General features: G+C 39.3%; 1 protein-coding gene across 8 annotated transcripts in view; it reads right to left on the bottom strand.

Moving 5' to 3' along the window:
* The window catches only part of PAPPA2 (pappalysin 2), a 431292-nt gene that overhangs the window by 90819 nt on the left and 321581 nt on the right, over window positions 1-18892 (bottom strand). For all 8 annotated transcript variants that reach the window (XM_082437017.1, XM_082437016.1, XM_082437015.1 and 5 more), the window contains 2 exons: window positions 13153-13288; window positions 12735-12951 (listed from right to left, as the gene is read on the bottom strand). In XM_082437017.1, coding sequence (XP_082293143.1) covers window positions 12735-12951; window positions 13153-13288 — 353 coding nt within the window. The remainder of the gene's footprint in view (window positions 1-12734; window positions 12952-13152; window positions 13289-18892) is intronic.

The raw sequence follows: 18892 nt of genomic DNA on the forward strand, positions 1-18892 counted from the left end.
TTGAACAAAATAATTCCTAATTGTGGACTTTCAGACGCTGTGATAAGGCATTGGGAATTAGTGTTGTGGAGTCACTGTTTTGAAACCAGCCTTAGCGGTAGACTCCAACCCCAAGTCTTCCTAAGCTGTCTGTGCCTGTAGCCCTGAAATCTGAAACCTGAAAGCTGCCACCCAACTGGTTCTAAGAATGTATCCCACCATCTCAGACAACGTAATATTTTAATAAAGGAACCATCTCAGACAACGTAATATTTTAATAAAGGCTATTTCTAGAGTAGTCTAGCCGTGTCCCAATAAACACCTAAATGAGACCATGCCCATGACCTTTCCATTTTTCCTCTATAACCCCATGAGAGTAAACAGTTGAAAAGACTCAAACAGCTCACTGTGCCTCCCAAAGCAGATCTGTCTTTCACCAGGCCATCCGTCATCAGCCAGGAGAACCAGAATCCTCGCCAGTGGATTCTCCTCCTTCCCTCTTATTTTATGGACAAATCATTCTGAGAAAAGGAAGTTGAGCAAGAAACCTAGGGAACAATTGAGCAGCTATAATTCTTTTCTTGCTTAAGAAGCAAAAACAGATTCCATGTTAATTTGCTAAACTGCTTTGGGGAAGAAGATAATCAAATGAATAGAAATGCAATACATATTTCATTTCTATAGGGCCTTTCCCAGCAGCAAGAGAGAACACTTCCCATCATCCTGGAACGTTAAAAGGAAACCCTACGCTAAATATAAAAGGTGAAGAGCCAAAGGATAAGTAGATGCTTTAACCTGTAGCCCCTAGCACAAGAAAGGAAGAAACCCTTTACTTTGTGAGGCTATCAAAAGGGAGGTGATTGGAATGTTTTACATAGGACTGAGGAGGGAACAGGGAAGCCTGGCAAGGTATAGGGGCCCAATCCAGGAAGAGAAGGAAGGGAAAGTGTTGGCATTTTAAATCTGAGCTCCAAATAATTGAAGCACAATAGGAATTGGTAAAGCAGCAGCAATGAGGGTTCCAGGGAATAATGAAGCATGAAGCAGAATGACGGATAATAGAGATGGAATGATCCTATTACCAAGACCAGGCTCACAAACTGATTACAGCAGGGATGGAATGCCAAGGCACTGAGCTGTGCTCTGGCTGCATGCCCCTGGACTCAGGCTCAGAGGCCTTACAATCTAGCCCCAGCTCTACCAGTAATCTATGGTGCAACCAAGAAGAAACATTTTTACACCTGAGGAGTCCCAACATCTGCCAAATGGAAAACACAGCCACTTGCTCCCAGAAATTCTCTGGGGGTTATAAAAGTCATAGAAGTGAATTCTATGGAAAAGGTGTTTTCCTTTCTACCACATCCCTCCACTCCCCAACCAAAATCCCATGTCTACAGTGAATTCTCCACGGACAGTGGAAGGTGACCCAGAAATCCTCTATACTTGACTTACTGATGAAGGCACTATCTTGGTCAGCAGATCCACCTTTTCAAGATTAGCTTTCTAAGGCTAAAGACATCTTTCTTTTGTGTCACAGCAGAGCGATGTCATTCAAAGGGGAGATCTGAAGAGGCAAGGCAGCTGAGGGGAGCCAGCCTGAGATAGCATTAACCCTGCATGTTACCAAAGTTCATAAATCGCAAATGGAAAGATATGAGTTATTTGGTGGTAGCTGACTGTTGGCTTTTCTCCTTGAATTATTTATTTTCTACAGTCCCTGCTTCAGGAAACAGAATCTGAAGAACAGAGGCTCCACAGAGAAAACAAAAGTGACTAAACTAATATACATGTACACAAATTTGCAGGTCTCTGTGCATCCTGAGGCACTTCAAACCAAATCAGCTACACACTATTCTTTGATTACTCATTTTTAAAAATAAATTTATTTATTTATTTATTTTTGGCCACGTTGGGTCTTCTTTGCTGTGCGCGGGCTTTCTCTAGTTGTGGCGAGCGGGGGCTACTCTTTGTTGTGGTGTGTGGGCTTCTCATTGCGGTGGCTTCTCTTGTTGTGGAGCATGGGCTCTAGGCGCTCTGGCTTCAGTAGTTGTGGAGCACAGGCTCAGTAGTTGTGGCGCACGGGCCCAGTTGCTCCAAGGCATGTGGGATCTTCCCTGACCAGGGATTGAACCCGTGTCCCCTTCATTGGCAGGCAGATTCTTAATCACTGCGCCACCAGGGAAGTCCCTACTCATTTTTAATTACCTGATTCTTTTCTTTACACAAGCATGATTAACAAAACATGGCAGGTATGTTAATTATGTCAGGCATTATGTCAAGTATAAGAGTTGGAGGCTGAACTCTCACTGATGTCCACAGTAACAGCCTAATAGTAAATGTTTTTAACGCAAAAGATAAATTCTGCTTAAGAGCTGTGGCCTTGAATATAGAATCATACGAAAGCACAATGTGTGTGTTCATTATTTCCTCTTGACTCAGACTTTATGTGCTCATGCTCAGTTTGCTTTAAGTAAAGAGGAAAAGTCCAGATTTATGCAGAAAAGATAAAAGGAAAGAAAGAGAAGAGGAGAAAATCTGGGGATGATACTGGTCTTTACAAAAATATTTATATTTTACTTCAAAAATAGTGTCTTTCTGAATGGCACAATCATTTAAAAAGTTAAATCATTTTAAAATTTAGTTATATAATTCAATGCACATTAATCTTTACCAAAAGATTGCCTTGTGTAAAATAAAATACACACACACACACACACTTACACATATATAACCACATTTTACTAGACCAAAATTGCTAAATAAATTAACCCTCAATTGTCCTACATTATGAAAAGGGTCAGAATGCAGATCACTTAAATAATAAGCACATTTTTTATTTTTAGATTTTTAAAATAATTTTATGATTTTCTAGGAAACCCAATTGATATTACTGATTGTTTTTCACTTTAATGAACACTGTAACAATTCTGGTTGAGCTATTGAGAAGGTGGCTGAGGCTTAGGAAAAAGGGAAAATGAACTTGGGAATAAAATGTGGAAATGGATCAGTCATAAAATGGATGTGGTGGGCCTAGATAATGTAGTATTGAGAGGACATTCTCTGGTAAAAGGCTGTTTAGATAATCCACCTACCAAGAACTGGGGAATCCCTATAAGAAAGACCTTGCTTTTGGAATCATTGTTCTTCCCTCATGCTTTTTTCCTGCATGCAAATTCCTCACATGTCCCTTGTGACCCAAGCTGCCTAGTAAGTTGAAACTACATCAGTACAGTGTGTGGCTCTATCAGGCCATGAGACACATGCAGTGAGATCCTTGTAACTCCAAGGTCTAGGCACACAGTCAACTAGTCCAGCCTAACATATATTGGTGGACATTATTCCAGCCTCTTAGAATCCACAAACTTGTGTAATTCTCTCAGCTTGAGTGCGGGTGGGACCAGTGATTTACTTCTAACCAAATGAATATGGCAAAGGTGACAATGTCACTTCTGAGTACACAACCTAAGATTGAAAGGTACTCTTGCTGAGAGACTCTCTCTTTGTGGCTTTGAAGAAACAAATTGCCAAGTGTGAGCTGCCCCATGGATATGGCTATGGGGTAAGGAACTAAGGACAGCATCTGTGCAACATGCAGCAGGAAACAGGCCCTCAGTCTGGCAGCCTTTTGGGACCAAATGCCTACAGAGGACCCAGTTAAGCCTGGCCTAAAATCTTGAATTTCAGAAACTGTGAGAGTATAAATGTGTATTGGTTTAAACTGCAGAAAACTAATACATACATAAACCAGGCTTTAAATTGTAGTCTTCCTTCTGGCTTACCTGTACTTCTAATCTCCAAGAGAATGGAATATTTCTTTTCTGATTTTCTCTCCTCGAGGAATAAGATTCTTTTTGTCTGGGCTAGGACTGCATAGGAGCTGGAGCAAAATTTCTCTTTTTCTAATGACCCCAAATTCCCTGGATTCTGCCCATAAAATTGCCCCACTAGATAATTCATTTCTTGAACTTTTCCAAAAGTCCAAAATATCCTTACAATTTCACCATTTATTACCTACTCCATCAAATATCACCAGATCACCTGCATTACTTGGAGCCCACATCTACATTTCTTGGTTTCATGGATTCCTCAAAATAAATATGCCATTTGCATAAACATATCTAAAATGCAGGTGCTCTTTAATTATTCCAGGGCCAGTTAAAATCATCTTACCGCAATCCAAATACAGTTTGAGGGAGGGTGGAAGGATTTCTTGGAGAGTAATAGACATGAGTATATTTCTTTTTTAAAATAATAAATAAATTAATTAATTTTGTTGTTGTTGTTGAGGTATAGTTGTTTTACAATGTTGTGTTAGTTTCTACTGTACAGTGAAGTGGAGTTCCCTGTGCTATACAGCAGGTTCTTATTAGTTATCTATTTTACACATATTAGTGTATATATGTCAATCCCAATCTCCCAATTCACCCCACCACCACCCCCTGCTTTACCTCCTTGGTGTCCACACGTTTGTTCTCTACCTCTGTGTCACATGAGTATGTTTCTAAAACAGCTTTTCATTCATATAATGAAAACTTTCTTTACTAAAAACAAATTACTCTGATACTACTCTCAGTTTTGTTAGTCTTAAATAAGGTGAATTTGTACACACTGAGTCTCAGTTTCCTCAACTGAAAAATAATTCCTGGCATATTGTAGGCACTTAATAAATATTTTTTGAATGATGAATAGTCTGCCTCTTTCTACACACACACACACACACACACACACACACACACACACACACACACACACACACACCATATAGAATAATTAGTTTTACAAATCAGTCTACATGAAATTTTTCAGAAGCCTTTCTTCTATGTGAAATAAAATATGGCAATGTATATACAATGTGTATACACACACACATATTCACTGTTTTAGACATAAATTTTTACACAACTCAACTCTTAATTTTCCACAAAGATAAGAAGGATCAAAGCATGACTATATACAGTGAGTGAGAAAGAATGTGAGAACAAGAGAGAGAGAGAAGAAATAACTTAGGTTTCCACATGGATATTCATTTAAAAAGATTAATGTCCTATTCAATTTTATATTAGAATACTTGGCTTTGATAACCTATAGTTTAAGGTAAACCTCAGAACCCACTATAGTTTTATATTTATGAGTATCTATTACTTGTTTTCCATCTCAATCAGAATGTGTATTTATACTGAATAAGCTAAAGAGATATTTATACTTTATGTTTGCCTTGGACTTAAAATAAGTTCAAAGCACTAAAAAAAGAAAATATGCATTTCCAGTTAGGTCAGTCTACTTAAAAGTTATATTGAAAATTGGTCTTAGTATTAAAGCCAGGAACTTAATGAAAATCTTAATCTGGAACATACAAGGCAGAGAGAAGGGGTTTCTTCATGGTTATTTGACAAGATATTTTCTGCCAGTTATCAGCTTATTCCCTCTCAGTTCCAAACCTCCACCTTCATTGCCCTGCTTTGCGATACTAGAGATGGACCATGCAAATATTGCTCTTTTGCCATTTAGCACGATGTCATGTTTTCCCAGTAGACATAACTGGAGAGACACTGCAGGAGGAAGGGGTGTTTCTTCTTGATTCCTACGTGCTTTTTCTTCTTGAGTCTTCAGCTCTTGATGTCCAACACAGCCTCGGTCTAGTGGTGCTCACCCCCTAATGAGTTTCAGTGACACCCTGCATGTCCCAGCACTTCTACCAGCACTGCAGCTGGCTTCCCAGCAAAGGTACCCCAGTGAATGACTTCCCACAAAGTTTCAGCAGCACCCCAATGGGTGGCTTCCCATCAAGTTTCATCAGTGCCCAGCAGGTGACCTCCCAGAAAGTTTCAGCAGCACCCCAATGACAGCTTTCCATAAAGTCCCAATAGCACCTCAACAGACAGCTTTTTTTTTTTTTGACATCTTTATTGGAGTATAATTGCTTTACAATGGTGTGTTAGTTTCTGCTTTATAACAAAGTGAATCAGTTATACATATACATATGTTCCCATATCTCTTCCCTCTTGCATCTCCCTCACTCCCACCCTCCCTATCCCACCCCTCTAGGTGGTCACAAAGCACCGAGCTGATCTCCCTGTGCTATGCGGCTGCTTCCCACTAGCTATCTATTTTACATTTGGTAGTGTATATATGTCCATGTCACTCTCTCACCCTGTCACATCTTACCCCTCCCCCTCCCCATATCCTCAAGTCCATTCTCTAGTAGGTCTGTGTCTTTATTCCCGTCTTGCCACTAGGTTCTTCATGACCTTTTTTTTTTTTTTTCCTTAGATTCCATATATATGTGTTAGCATACTGTATTTGTTTTTCTCTTTCTGACTTACTTCACTCTGTATGACAGACTCTAACTACATCCACCTCACTACAAATAAGTCAATTTCGTTTCTTTTTATGGCTGAGTAATATTCCATTGTATATATGTGCCACATCTTCTTTATCCATTCATCCGATGATGGACACTTAGGTTGCTTCCATGTCCTGGCTATTGTAAATAGAGCTGCAGTGAACATTTTGGTACATGACTCTTTTTAAATTATGGTTTTCTCAGGGTATATGCCCAGTAGTGGGATTGCTGGGTCGTATGGTAGTTCTATTTTTAGTTTTTTAAGGAACCTCCATACTGTTCTCCATAGTGGCTGTATCAGTTTACATTCCCACCAACAGTGCAAGAGGGTTCCCTTTTCTCCACACCCTCTCCAGCATTTATTGTTTGTAGATTTTTTGATGATGGCCATTCTGACCGGTATGAGATGATATCTCATTGTAGTTTTGGTTTGCATTTCTCTAATGATTAATGATGTTGAGCATTCTTTCATGTGTCTGTTGGCAATCTGTATATCTTCTTTGGAGAAATGTCTATTTAGGTCTTCTGCCCATTTTTGGATTGGGTTGTTTGTTTGTTTGTTTTTAAATTTATTTATTTTTAATTAATTTATTTATTTTTTATTTTATTTTATTTATTTATTTATTTATTTATTTATTTATTAATTAATGGCTGTGTTGGGTCTTCGTTTCTGTGCGAGGGCTTTCTCTAGTTGCGGCAAGTGGGGGCCACTCTTCATCGTGGTGCGCGGGCCTCTCACTATCGCGGCCTCTTGTTGTGGAGCACAGGCTCCAGACGCGCAGGCTCAGTAACTGTGGCTCACGGGCCTAGTTGCTCTGCGGCATGTGGGATCTTCCCAGACCAGGGCTCGAACCCGTGTCCCCTGCATTGGCAGGCAGATTCTCAACCACTGCGCCACCAGGGAAGCCCTGTTTGTTTTTTTGTTATTGAGCTGCATGAGCTGCTTGTAAATCTTGGAGATTAATCCTTTGAACAGACAGCTTCTTAATGAGTTTTGATCAGCACCCCAGTGGGTGGTTTCTTGATTGCCAGTCTCAGCCTATGAAACCTCAGCAAAATTCTCTGTCGCCTAGCGTGCCACTGCTCCACCCTCTCCAATGAGATCAAAATCACAGCCTTGGAGGGGGTCGGGTGCTCTTCCTTGGATACTCTTCCCTCGTCCCTAAAAGTAATGATTGTTCCCTTTATCTACCATTCTTCTATGTTAGGGTTCTCTTTACCCTTTAGTAGTTAATCCTCTGTTACTAGTTAATAGTTATTTATATTAATCTTCCCCTATTCTAATTACTGTGTCCTGACTGACTGACTGAAACAATGGAACTGGAAATGGTAGTAGGAGATAGAGTCACAAAGATAGAATTTGGGAATCTGTTTGGTTGTGCCTTTGGGCTTGAGTACAATGCTGAGCTACTTGTCAGTGGGAAATGGGATGCTAATAATCAATGACACGCAGTGGGATCACAATTACCAATTACCAAGCTATCATCTCTGGCTATTGTTGTGAAGAGCCAACTGGGAACCCAAACTCCTGCTGTACTTGACCACAGGTGTCCTGCACACCACGGCTGAGCCCATCACAGCAGCCAGAGAGAAGAAAGTACATGAAAACCAGGAAGAGAAGACCCTTTCTCCTACAGTGTGTTTCCAGAACCCTCTGTTGACAAAAGTTAACACTGTGCCAGTCAGCAAAGGATTAAATATCAATAAAATCCTGCTCTAGTACTACGAGTTAGGGAGATAAGGGTGGATTTAGAGGTGAGAAGCAATAAGTTGATTGATAATTGTCACAACTTGTAAAAGGAGGATGGTAAAAATGATAAAGATGGGAAATGGTGTGGAAACTGCCTGGGCTGTCCTTCCACCTGGTGTTTGAATGTGCTACAAACTCCACATGGATCATTCTCAGGTAATCTCACAAGAATACTCTGAGGTAATATCTCCCTGTTTCCCACTTAAATACCAACAATACAGAAAAATATGAAAACTCTTATCAATACCAAAAACCAAGGTGGATAGCTGGATTCTGAGGATTTTTCTCCTGATTTCAAAATGTATTGGAGTTGAATTGACAAATATCACCGGAAGCCAAAACATGGATTTCTTGTTTTGTTTTCTGAAAAAAGCAAAACAAATAAAGAATAGAGCCATACTAAAAGAAAAGAGGGAAACAGGTCGCTCTTTCTTCATTCCCTGGCCCCTGTAAAGATCAGAAAGCTGGGCACTACTTTTCAGGGGTCACAGTTCTGTTCTCTATCCATCAGTCCTCATCAGTACCCTTTCTTTACTCATTTCAAGATTTCCGGTCAGGAAGTATAAGGGTCTTGGTGGGGTGAGGTAGAAGTAAGTGGGGAGAAGGGAGAACCATTGGCAAAGGCCATTGAATCCTGGGAGATAACTGTCCCAAAGGTAAAAATGCTACAGAGTCCTAAAGAATACTACAGTCTTGAGGACCATGAGATAAAATTTCAGAATAAAAGCTTGGAGTAGTTTTACACAGTGAAATCCTACTGTCTTTGTAAACAGTGCAGTAAAGCAATGTGCCCTGGCCTCACTGGCAGTGAAGATAGAGAAAGGCTAAAAATAAAACAAAGGCAAACATTTATCAAACAAATACAAACAAAAGGAAAGCAGGGATGGAAATTTTAATTCCAGACAAAGCATAATACAAAGCCTTAACCTTTTAAAGGGGCAAAAGGGTTGGCAAGAGCTTTGATCCTAATAAAGATAAAACAGTCACAAGCATTTATACACCTAATTATGTAATATGAAATTATAAAAAGCCAGAACTATTAAAAACTGAAAGAAGCACAATTGTTTGGAAGGTTATACTGTATTCTCAACCTTTTATAGAGCAGGTAGATAGAAAAATCAATAAAAGGAAAGTACAAATGCTGAAAAGAAATGAGTAATCAGAAGTTTCAACCATTGCTATCAGCCTATGTCCTGAAAAAGGCGATAATATTCTTCATCTTCAGAAGATTCAACACTGGGGTATCTGATGGATATACCAGCAGGTAGGGTCAGAGAAGTTGCAACTAATGTTTACATTGTATTCATGTGACTGAAAAAACAGAATCTTGTTGTAGGAGAAACACATTCCCATCAGCAATTCTTGCCTATTAGTAAATTATTCTAGACTTGACCTTGTGAATTTCCAAAGTAGATAACATGAGCCCTGATTATCTGCAAGCTAATCCACTCATTTAGGAAAATTAACCTATTAGTGCCAGGATTGTATCTCGGACACATTCAAAATCCCACTGTGTTAATCAAAAAGATGGTTCCCACTTCCCAAAACCATCAACACAATCCTGGAAAGGTTGGGGATCTGCCTGACACTCCAACTCATGGGATACTGTGGAAGGTTATGCAGGACCTTTCCCCAAGGTGGCTAGAGCAGGAAATAGCCAGAGAGTAAGAATGAATTCAGCTCTTACTGGGCACTGGTGACCAAAACCAAGAACACTAAGGTTGGTTTTCAAGACTAAGGCATTCATTATCAGTAGACTAAGCCCAAAGGGTCATAAACTGGGTAGCCATCATAGCAGAATGGGAAACAAGATGAAGAGAAAGATCAAAGCCAAATGGTCCAAGGTAAGGATCATGAATGTCACTGGAGAGCCAGACTTAGGTTTACTGGCCTTCAGCTGAGATTCTGTGGGTCAGTCAGGCTGGTTTAAGGATAAAGTGTTGTAGGAGGACAGGCCATTGGTCATTAATGGTTAAATACAAAATGGATAACACATCTTCTACTGCCAGGCATCTGTCAGCTCTCCCTTGCCCATTTTAGTATTAATGGAATTCAGTTCATAAGGGGTAAGAAGGAGGTAGCCAGGAATCCCTCTCACTATGCCCAGAATTTGAGGGTTTCATATTATGGTCTATCTACATTTACAACTGTGATTGATACAAAGATGCTAAAAGACTTCTACTCTTTGAGAATACATAGGGATTTAGATTTTAAATCTGTCCACAAAGAAAATATGTGGGACCTATTAGGTTCCCTGTGTATCAAAATTTACTATATTGCACTGATTTTCTGGCCGAGAAGGAAAAGCCAATTTGCATGGCTCCTGTCAGTCACATGTGGTTTGGAAATTCTCGTGCATTCCAGATACACTCTGTGCAAACTGGAGAATCATATCTTATTTCTACTGGTTTGCATGTATGCATATAAAACTTGTTTTTCCCACAGTGCCAAATGAAAATAAGTGAAGAACTAGCAGCAGTGATCATAATTAATCAACTTCTTTGTCAAAACTTCACAGCTGTTGTTGTGAGGGGAATTCTTGTCCCTTGGGGTCTACAGATGTTGTGACTTCTTTTTTGCTTTGCTTGTTCAGTTCTGTCCCATGGAAGATATAGAGATAAAGTCTGTAACTGTCATTCAGTGCACAGTTTCTGACACCTCTTATGCGCCAGGGCCTTTAGTAAGTACTGAGACATACTGAGCGGAATTCCTACTGCAGGGAGCTCAGAGTGGGAAAGAACAACAAGTAAATAAATAGGTATATTTATGTGATAGCTGCTTTTGTAAAGCATGGGTTGTGTACAATGTCCTAAGGAAACAGGGAGGGAGTTTGCCAAAACTTCATGGACGAAGGTGAATCATGATGGTCAAGTGTGAAGTGAAGAAGTACTGGACAGCATTCAAGAAAGTAGGAACATTGTGTGCAAAGACATGGAGCTCATCAAGAACACATGTTTCAGGGACCTGAAAGAAATTCTGTATGGCTTGAGGCCAGAGGTAGAACCAATAGAGAAAATAATTGGAAAACACATGAGACAGAGGCAATAATTCTAGTAAAAAATGCTATTTTAATGGTCTACATTCTTACATTAATATTTGAAGACTTTTGCTCACTAAGGAGACTTAAAAGTTGCAGATGAACTAGCTAGTGTTGCAATGTCCATTACCTAGACCCTATCCCTTCCTAGCACTTACAACAATGTCTGACACATAGTTAGTGCTTGATTAACATAAACTACTATTACTGCATGTGATAAATGGCACCTAATGGCTCGTGCCTTGATGCACATTCCTCCTCTTGAGTATGGGCTGGACTAACTGACTCATTTCTACTGAATAGAATATACCAGAAGTAATGGGTTGTCAATTCCAACATTATGTTATACAAAGACTGGCTTCCTTTTTGGGTAGACTCTCATGTATTCACCCTCTCTGGTTCTCTTTATTTTTTTTTATTAGCCACCATGTCATAAGGACACTCAGGCACCTTATGGAGACGCCCACATGGCAAGGAACTGAGCCATGCCTATGTGAGTGTGCCCACTGCCAGCACCTATGTGAGTGAGTTTGGATGCAGATCTCCCGAGGCTTGCCAACAGCCACATGAGTGAACTTGGAAGTGAATTCTCCAGCTCCACTCGAGCCTTGAGGTTATTGCACGCTTAGCCCACAGCTGATGGCAACCTCATAAGAGACTCTAAGCCAGAGGCACCTAGCTGAGTTGCACCCAGATTCCTCACCGACGGAAACCGTGATAAGCCACTAAATTTTGGTATAATTTGCTACACAGCAAAAGATAACTAATATACTATATTAGTACTGTCTACACTTATTCCCTAATCAAGGTTGGGTTTCTGGGATACCTAGGTTGGGCAAGGTGGTATCAGAGTCCCTCCTTGGTGATGGAGTGCTGCCTGCAACTCCAGCTTTTGTGACTAGGATCCCAATTGCCTGACACTTCACTCCTTGAGGGAAAAAACCCTGTTACCTACAGTGCCACTCAACTGATTAGACCATTCATAGAATGAGTCCAGCCCAAGTGCAGCACAGATTACTGTGTTTGGCTTGCTCCTTGCCCCATCAGGGCCAACCTTGGGCATACCAACGCTATGAAGAACAGTTCCTTACTAGCAGGAGCTGAGAGTCCAGGAAATGCTATCTAGATGGCAATTACAGATGTCCACAGAAGGGCACATATAGCTAATGTAGTCCTGATTTCCATATGTAAATCTAATTGATTATATGACATGCCTTAGAAACTAATTGTTAAACTTGCTATATACACTGTCCAGGTGGGAACAAGGGAAAAAATATACATCGCTTAAGGAACATTGAGTTTTTGGCAGAGAATTTTTGGCAGTTTACATAACAATGTTGATGTGAAGGCAGTGGTTTTATATGTAAAAAAGATTTTAAGACCTTAAAGATGATAAATATTTACATAAACATTATTCTCAGATAAGGAAAGAAGAGCAAAATATAAAACGCAAGTGTGCCTTCTATGAATTGTTCTTTGCTTGCTTCTTAAGTCTTTTTAGAAGTTCTTAGACCCATTTTTAGTTAGTGAACAAGCACCCGCTATATATACAATAGTATGTATGAAAATTATAGCAACACATCACAACAAAAAGAAAGAAAAAAGGAAGAAAGAGGACTTTGTACCTCTGTCCCTGATGATTTTTCCCCTTGTGCTCTGGGATGCAGTTGTTGGAAGCTGAAGGACTTATGACGGAGGATGTCCTTAGAGCCACTGCTGAGATGCCCACCAGTGGGGATGAGAAATTCAGCAGCACTGAGGTGGTATGGTGGAAGAGGACGTTCGAGTGATGGGTTACATTGATAACCAGTGGGTTATGCTGGCATGACAGTTCATAGCTTCCTGAAGAGAGACAAGGAGATGAATAATATTGTAAGCCATTCATGTAGTATCAAGTTTCCATATCTAGTATTCATTTTATCTTCTCAATAGCTGTATGATGTAAGCAAGGTCTCAAACAATATCAGAGACAGACATCAAGCTGATTCCTGGGTCTACTGGATTGTCCTCTAGTGGTCCTAAAGGGATAACTGTCAGACTCACCAAGAGAGTGGTTGTTTCCACTGATATCAGTCAGGTAAAGGGTCACTGTTGGCCGCTGATGTTCCCCAGGCACCAGGCCATCAGATGTCAAGAAAATGAAAATTGCCGTGGCCACTCCTGGTCTACTGAAACAAACCTAGGCAAAAGCACATACATGTACGAGCCATTATTTCCAGTGGGCTATCAAGGCACGTGTCACACTATTTTTATACTTCTCAAATAGCTCACCACTCATAAAGTAAGAGCTCCCTTCTCCTTTACAATGGGAAAAAACATGGAGTAGGCACAGAAAGATAGCCACAGTCACATCAAAAGTCAAAATTAGCTGGAAAGAACATAACTTTCAGCTACTAAGCTTCCCATCTTTTTATGAGACTTTTTATGTCAACCAATTGCTTGTCACTTGAATCTTTCTTTAAATTTCTCAAAAAGGTCACTCAAATAGACCATCGCTGGAGACAGTAAACCACAGCATAGGTAGACAATACCTCCCTATCTCCAAAGTGAGAGACGTGGACAAGAGTATCACCTTGCTAACACTTTGTCCTGAACTGGCATAGCTAATTATCCTTCCCTATCTCCTTGTCTCTCCCTTAAAATTTTTATCAGAACCTCTCACTTAGCTTTTGAACTATGCCATGGGAGAGAATCTATTGCAGATTCTGTTACTTTTGAGATTAGAAGCTGCCAAACTGTTTATTCTTGTTCTTCTGGTGCCTCAAGCACATATACCCTATCCATGGCTGAAGAATAAGCCAACAATGAAAATTCACAGGAATATTCAGTTATCCATAAGAAATATACCTAGATGGCTAGACTAATTAACAAAGAAACAGTCTTTCACAGTAAACTATGGATGTTTTGTCCCTGGAAATCCTTTAATATAAAAGAAAACACCTCAGAGATTGGGGAATGACCTGGAGAACTTATTTTTCATATTGAAATTATTTGATGTAGTAATTCTACTTTTATTGTTGTCCTATAGCTCAACATTACTCTTAATTCCTATTGAGAATTATCTCCAGTCTTCCCTGGTGTTGGATGGTTGTTGCATTATTAGAATATGGTGCTGGACTGTACAACCTTCTGTGTGTATTTCTCTAGCTTTTTATCAGGTTCTGAAGGGGATAAAGCTCCAGAAAAACTGTCCTCAGTGTCAGAGCAGGGTACAACATCTAATGGCAGAGGCCTTTTCTTAAAATGGGGAGCAGAAGAGTAAAACATGTTTTCCATTTTAATAATAATTCTTCCTTGTCCGCAGACTGATTTTTCCTGAGCCTTGGTGGTGTGTTTATAGAGTGTCCATTTGCAGTGCTGGCTCAGTTAGGGTGATTTTATGATTTTCAGTGGTCAATGTAGCACAACTCTCCCTTCTTCCTCTCCTCCTCTGAGGGAAAGACCAGCCACACTCTTTTTTTACAGTGTCTTTTTTCCCCCTTTTCATTTCCCCTCTTTGAAGTAATAAATATTTCTTTATAACTTAAGAAACTTCCAGACCCATAGGTTATGGCTTGCAATACGGGGTCCTTTGTTCCTGGCTGGATGAGGGCTAGACATGAAACACACCATAAGGTAACCAGGAGCCTAATGCAAAGCCCTCAACCCCAGCCCCAAATGACATCAAAGTCCCCTGGGAACTCCCACAACCTCTTCCTTTTTATACACCACAAAAGAGACCTGAGTACTGGAAGAAAGCTCTGGATTGTTTCCTGAGCCAGGAGCAAACAGAGTACAAACAAGTACCTGGTGGCTTCACCTCAGTAGGCCTCAGACTCGAAGAATGGAATGGCTTCAATGAGCAACATGAGAGCTCAGTTTTCCCACTGTCTGTTGGGTCCCAAAATAGTCACCACCCACCTGAAACTAATTTGTAGGCCTTATGGTGTGTACTTCTCCATCTTGAGGGCCCATGCCCAAAACCTCCATCTCGTTTTGCATCTCCTTGCTCTAAGGGTCTTTGAATCCCAAATCACTTTGAACATTAAAACCTGCTCCTGGTGGCAGTGTCTCTGTGCCTTGATTTGTGGGAAGCGGCTATGCCAGGATTTCCAGTCCGTGGCTTAAGTAGGAAAACCACAGGTGAGACATCGGCAGAGAAATGTTGGGATACACAAAGCAACGAGAGACAAGGGTTTGATCATGGTACTGGATGCCAAGTCTTGGGCATTTCCTCTCACAGTGACACAGAGAGGTAGCCAAACTTCATTCTCATCTGAATACCTGATATGATTCACAGTAGCAACTAGACACAAAGAAGTATAACTCTCTCATACAACTATTGGAACCTCAAAAGCAGAGACAAGTTTGAGCCTGCACATATGTGCATAATGAATCTGAGCCACGGTAAAGGGAATCAAGTGAGTTCACCATTCTGGAGGGAGTGTTGGCCAGACAGAACCCTGGGTTTAATCCATCTTTACTAGCTGGGTAGATCTGAACTATCCATCTCTCCTCTCTGAGCATAGGATTCCTCTTCCACATTTGAGAAACAGATATACTACCTATCTCAGGTGGCTACTATGAGGATGAAATGAAATCACGTAAAAGCACATAGGACAGTGCCTACCATCTAGTAAGGACTCAATAATTCTTATTTCCAAAAAGAAATTATTTTTTATCCTGTTTATACTTCAGGAAGACAACGATAAAGAAGAAAGTTTTAAAATTAAACATACAACCATATATTTTGGTATATAGAGAATTACGCTTTTCTGAAATTTATGGGCTAAAAAATTTCATATATGCTTTTTTAAAATGGCACTTGTACATGTGAATCAATACTCCAGGTTCTGCTTCCATAGAAATTGGTAATACTTGAAGCTCTTGGTATAGAATGTATCTCTACTTTATAAATGGGATATATGAAAAATATACTTTGTATATATAACTATTTTAATAGAGTTTTAAAAATTCAGTTCAATATACATTTATTAAAAACCTATTTTTATGTACATATAGACAAATAAATTTCTAGAATTGGCTGTATAATTAGAATACTAAAAGTATATGGTTTATGTGAACAAAGAAGATATTTTTAAAAGCTGCTCTTGGACTTCCCAGGTGGTGCAGTGGTTAAGAATCCACATGCCAGGCCCTGCCCCCAGGAAGACAAAATCCGGCCTCATCCACTGGAACACAGGCACCAGGCCCCTCCACCAGGAAGCCTACATAACCCACTGAACCAACCTTACCCACTGGGGGCAAACACAAAAATCAATGGGAAATATGAACCTGCAGCCTGCGAAAAGGAGACCCCAAATGCAGTAAGTTAACCAAAATGAGAAGACGGAGAAATACACAGCAAATGAAGGAGCAAGGTAAAAACCCACCATACCAAACAAATGAAGAGGAAATAGGCTGTCTACCTATTCTGAAAAAGAATTCTGAAAAAGAATTCAGAGTAATGATAGTAAAGTTGATCCAATCTTGGAAACAGAATGGAGAAAATACAAGAAATGCTTAATAAGGACCTAGAAGAACTAAAGAGCAAACAAACAATGAGAAACAACACAATAAATGAAATTAAAAATTCTCTACAAGGAATCAATAGCAGAAAAACTGAGGCAGAAGAACGGACACGTGACCTGGAAGATAAAATAGTGGAAATAACTACTACAGAGCAAATAAAGAAAAAAGAATGAAAAGAATTGAGGACAGTCTCAGAGACCTCTGGGACAACATTAAACGCACCAACATTCAAACTATAGGGGTCCCAGAAGAAGAAGAGAAAAAGAAAGGGACTGAGAAAATACTTGAAGAGATTATAGCTGAAAACTTTCCTAATATGGGAAAGGAAATAGGCAATCAAGAACAGGAAGCACAGAGAGTCCCATAGAGGATAAATCCAAGGAGAAACACATCAAGACACATATTAATCAAATGATCAAAAAATAAATACAAAGGAAAAATAATAAAAGCAGCAAGGGAAAAGCAACAAATGGCATACAAGGGAATTCCCATAAGGTTAGCAGATGATTTCTCAGCAGAAACTCTGCAACCCAGAAGGGAATGGCAGGACATATTTAAAGTGATGAAAGGGAAAAACCTACAACCAAGATGACTCTACCCAGCAAGGATCTCATTCAGATTCGAAGGAGAAATAAAAAACCTTACTGACAAGCAAAGGCTAAGAGAACTCAGCACTACCAAACCAGCTTTACAACAAATGCTAAAGGAACTTCTCTAGGCAGGAAACACAAGACAAGGAAAAGACCTACAATAACAAACCCCAAACAATTAGAAAGTGGTCATAGGAAGATATATATCAATAATTACCTTAAATGTAAATGGATTAAATGCTCCAACCAAAAGAAAAAGGCTGGCTGAATGGATACAAAAAAAGACCTGTATAAATGCTGTCTACAAGAGACCCACTTCAGACCTAGAGAAACATACAGACTGAAAGTGAGGGCATGGAAAAAGATATTCCATGCAAATGGAAATCAAGTGAAAGCTGGAGTAGCAATTCTCATATCAGACAAAATAGACTTTAAAATAAAAACTATTACAAGAGACAAAGAAGGACACTACATAATGATCAAGGAATCAATCCAAGAAGAAGATATAACAATTGTAAACATTTATGTACCCAACATAGGAGCACCTCAATACATAAGGCAAATGCTAACAGCCAGAAAAGGGGAAATAGACAGTAACACAATAATAGTGGGGGACTTTAACAACCCACTTTCACCAATGGACAGATCATCCAAAACGAAAATAAATAAGAAAACACAGCTTTAAATGATACATTAAACAAGATGGACTTAATTGATATTTATAGGACATTCCATCCAAAAACAACAGAATACACGTTTTTTAAAGTGCTCATGGAAACATTCTCTAGGAAAGATCATATCTTGGGTCACAAATCAAGCCTTGGCAAATTTAAGAAAATTCAAATCGTATCAAGTGTCTTTTCTGACCACAACGCTATGAGAATTGATATCAATTACAGGAAAAAATCTGAAAAAAAATACAAACACATGGAGGCTAAGCAATACACTACTAAATAAGAAAGAGATCACTGAAGAAATCAAAGAGGAAATCAAAAAATACCTAGAAAAAAATGACAATGAAAAAACGACGATCCAAAACCTATGGGATGCAGCAAAAGCAGTTCTAAGAAGGAAGTTTATAGCAATAAAATCTGACCTGAAGAAACAAGAAACATCTCAAATAAACAACCTAACCTTACACCTAAAGCAATTAGAGAAAGAAAAACAAACCCCAAAGTTAGCAGAAGGAAAGAAATCATAAAGATCAGATCAGAAATAAATGAAAAAGAAATGAAAGAAATGATAGAAAAGATCAATAGAACTAAAAGCTGCTTCTTTGAGAAGATAAACAAAATTGATAAGCCATTAGCCAGACTAATCAAGAAAAAATGAGAGAAGACTCAAATCAATAGAATTAGAAATGAAAAAGGAGAAGTAACAACTGACACTGCAGAAATACAAAGGATCATGAGAGATTACTACAGGCAACTATATGCCAATAAAATGGACAACCTGGAAGAAATGGGCAAATTCTTAGAAAATCACAACCTTCCGAGACTAAACCAGGAAGAAAAAGAAAATATAAACAGATCAATCACAAGCACTGAAATTGAAACTGTGATTAAAAATGTTCCAACAAACAAAAGCCTAGGACAAGATGGATTCACAGATGACTTCTATTAAACATTTAGAGAAGAGAGAACTACTATCCTTCTCAAACTCTTTCAAAATATAGAAGAGGG

Source organism: Balaenoptera physalus, assembly GCF_965194825.1.
Source record: "Balaenoptera physalus genome assembly, chromosome: 1".
NCBI classification, from domain to species: domain Eukaryota; kingdom Metazoa; phylum Chordata; class Mammalia; order Artiodactyla; family Balaenopteridae; genus Balaenoptera; species Balaenoptera physalus.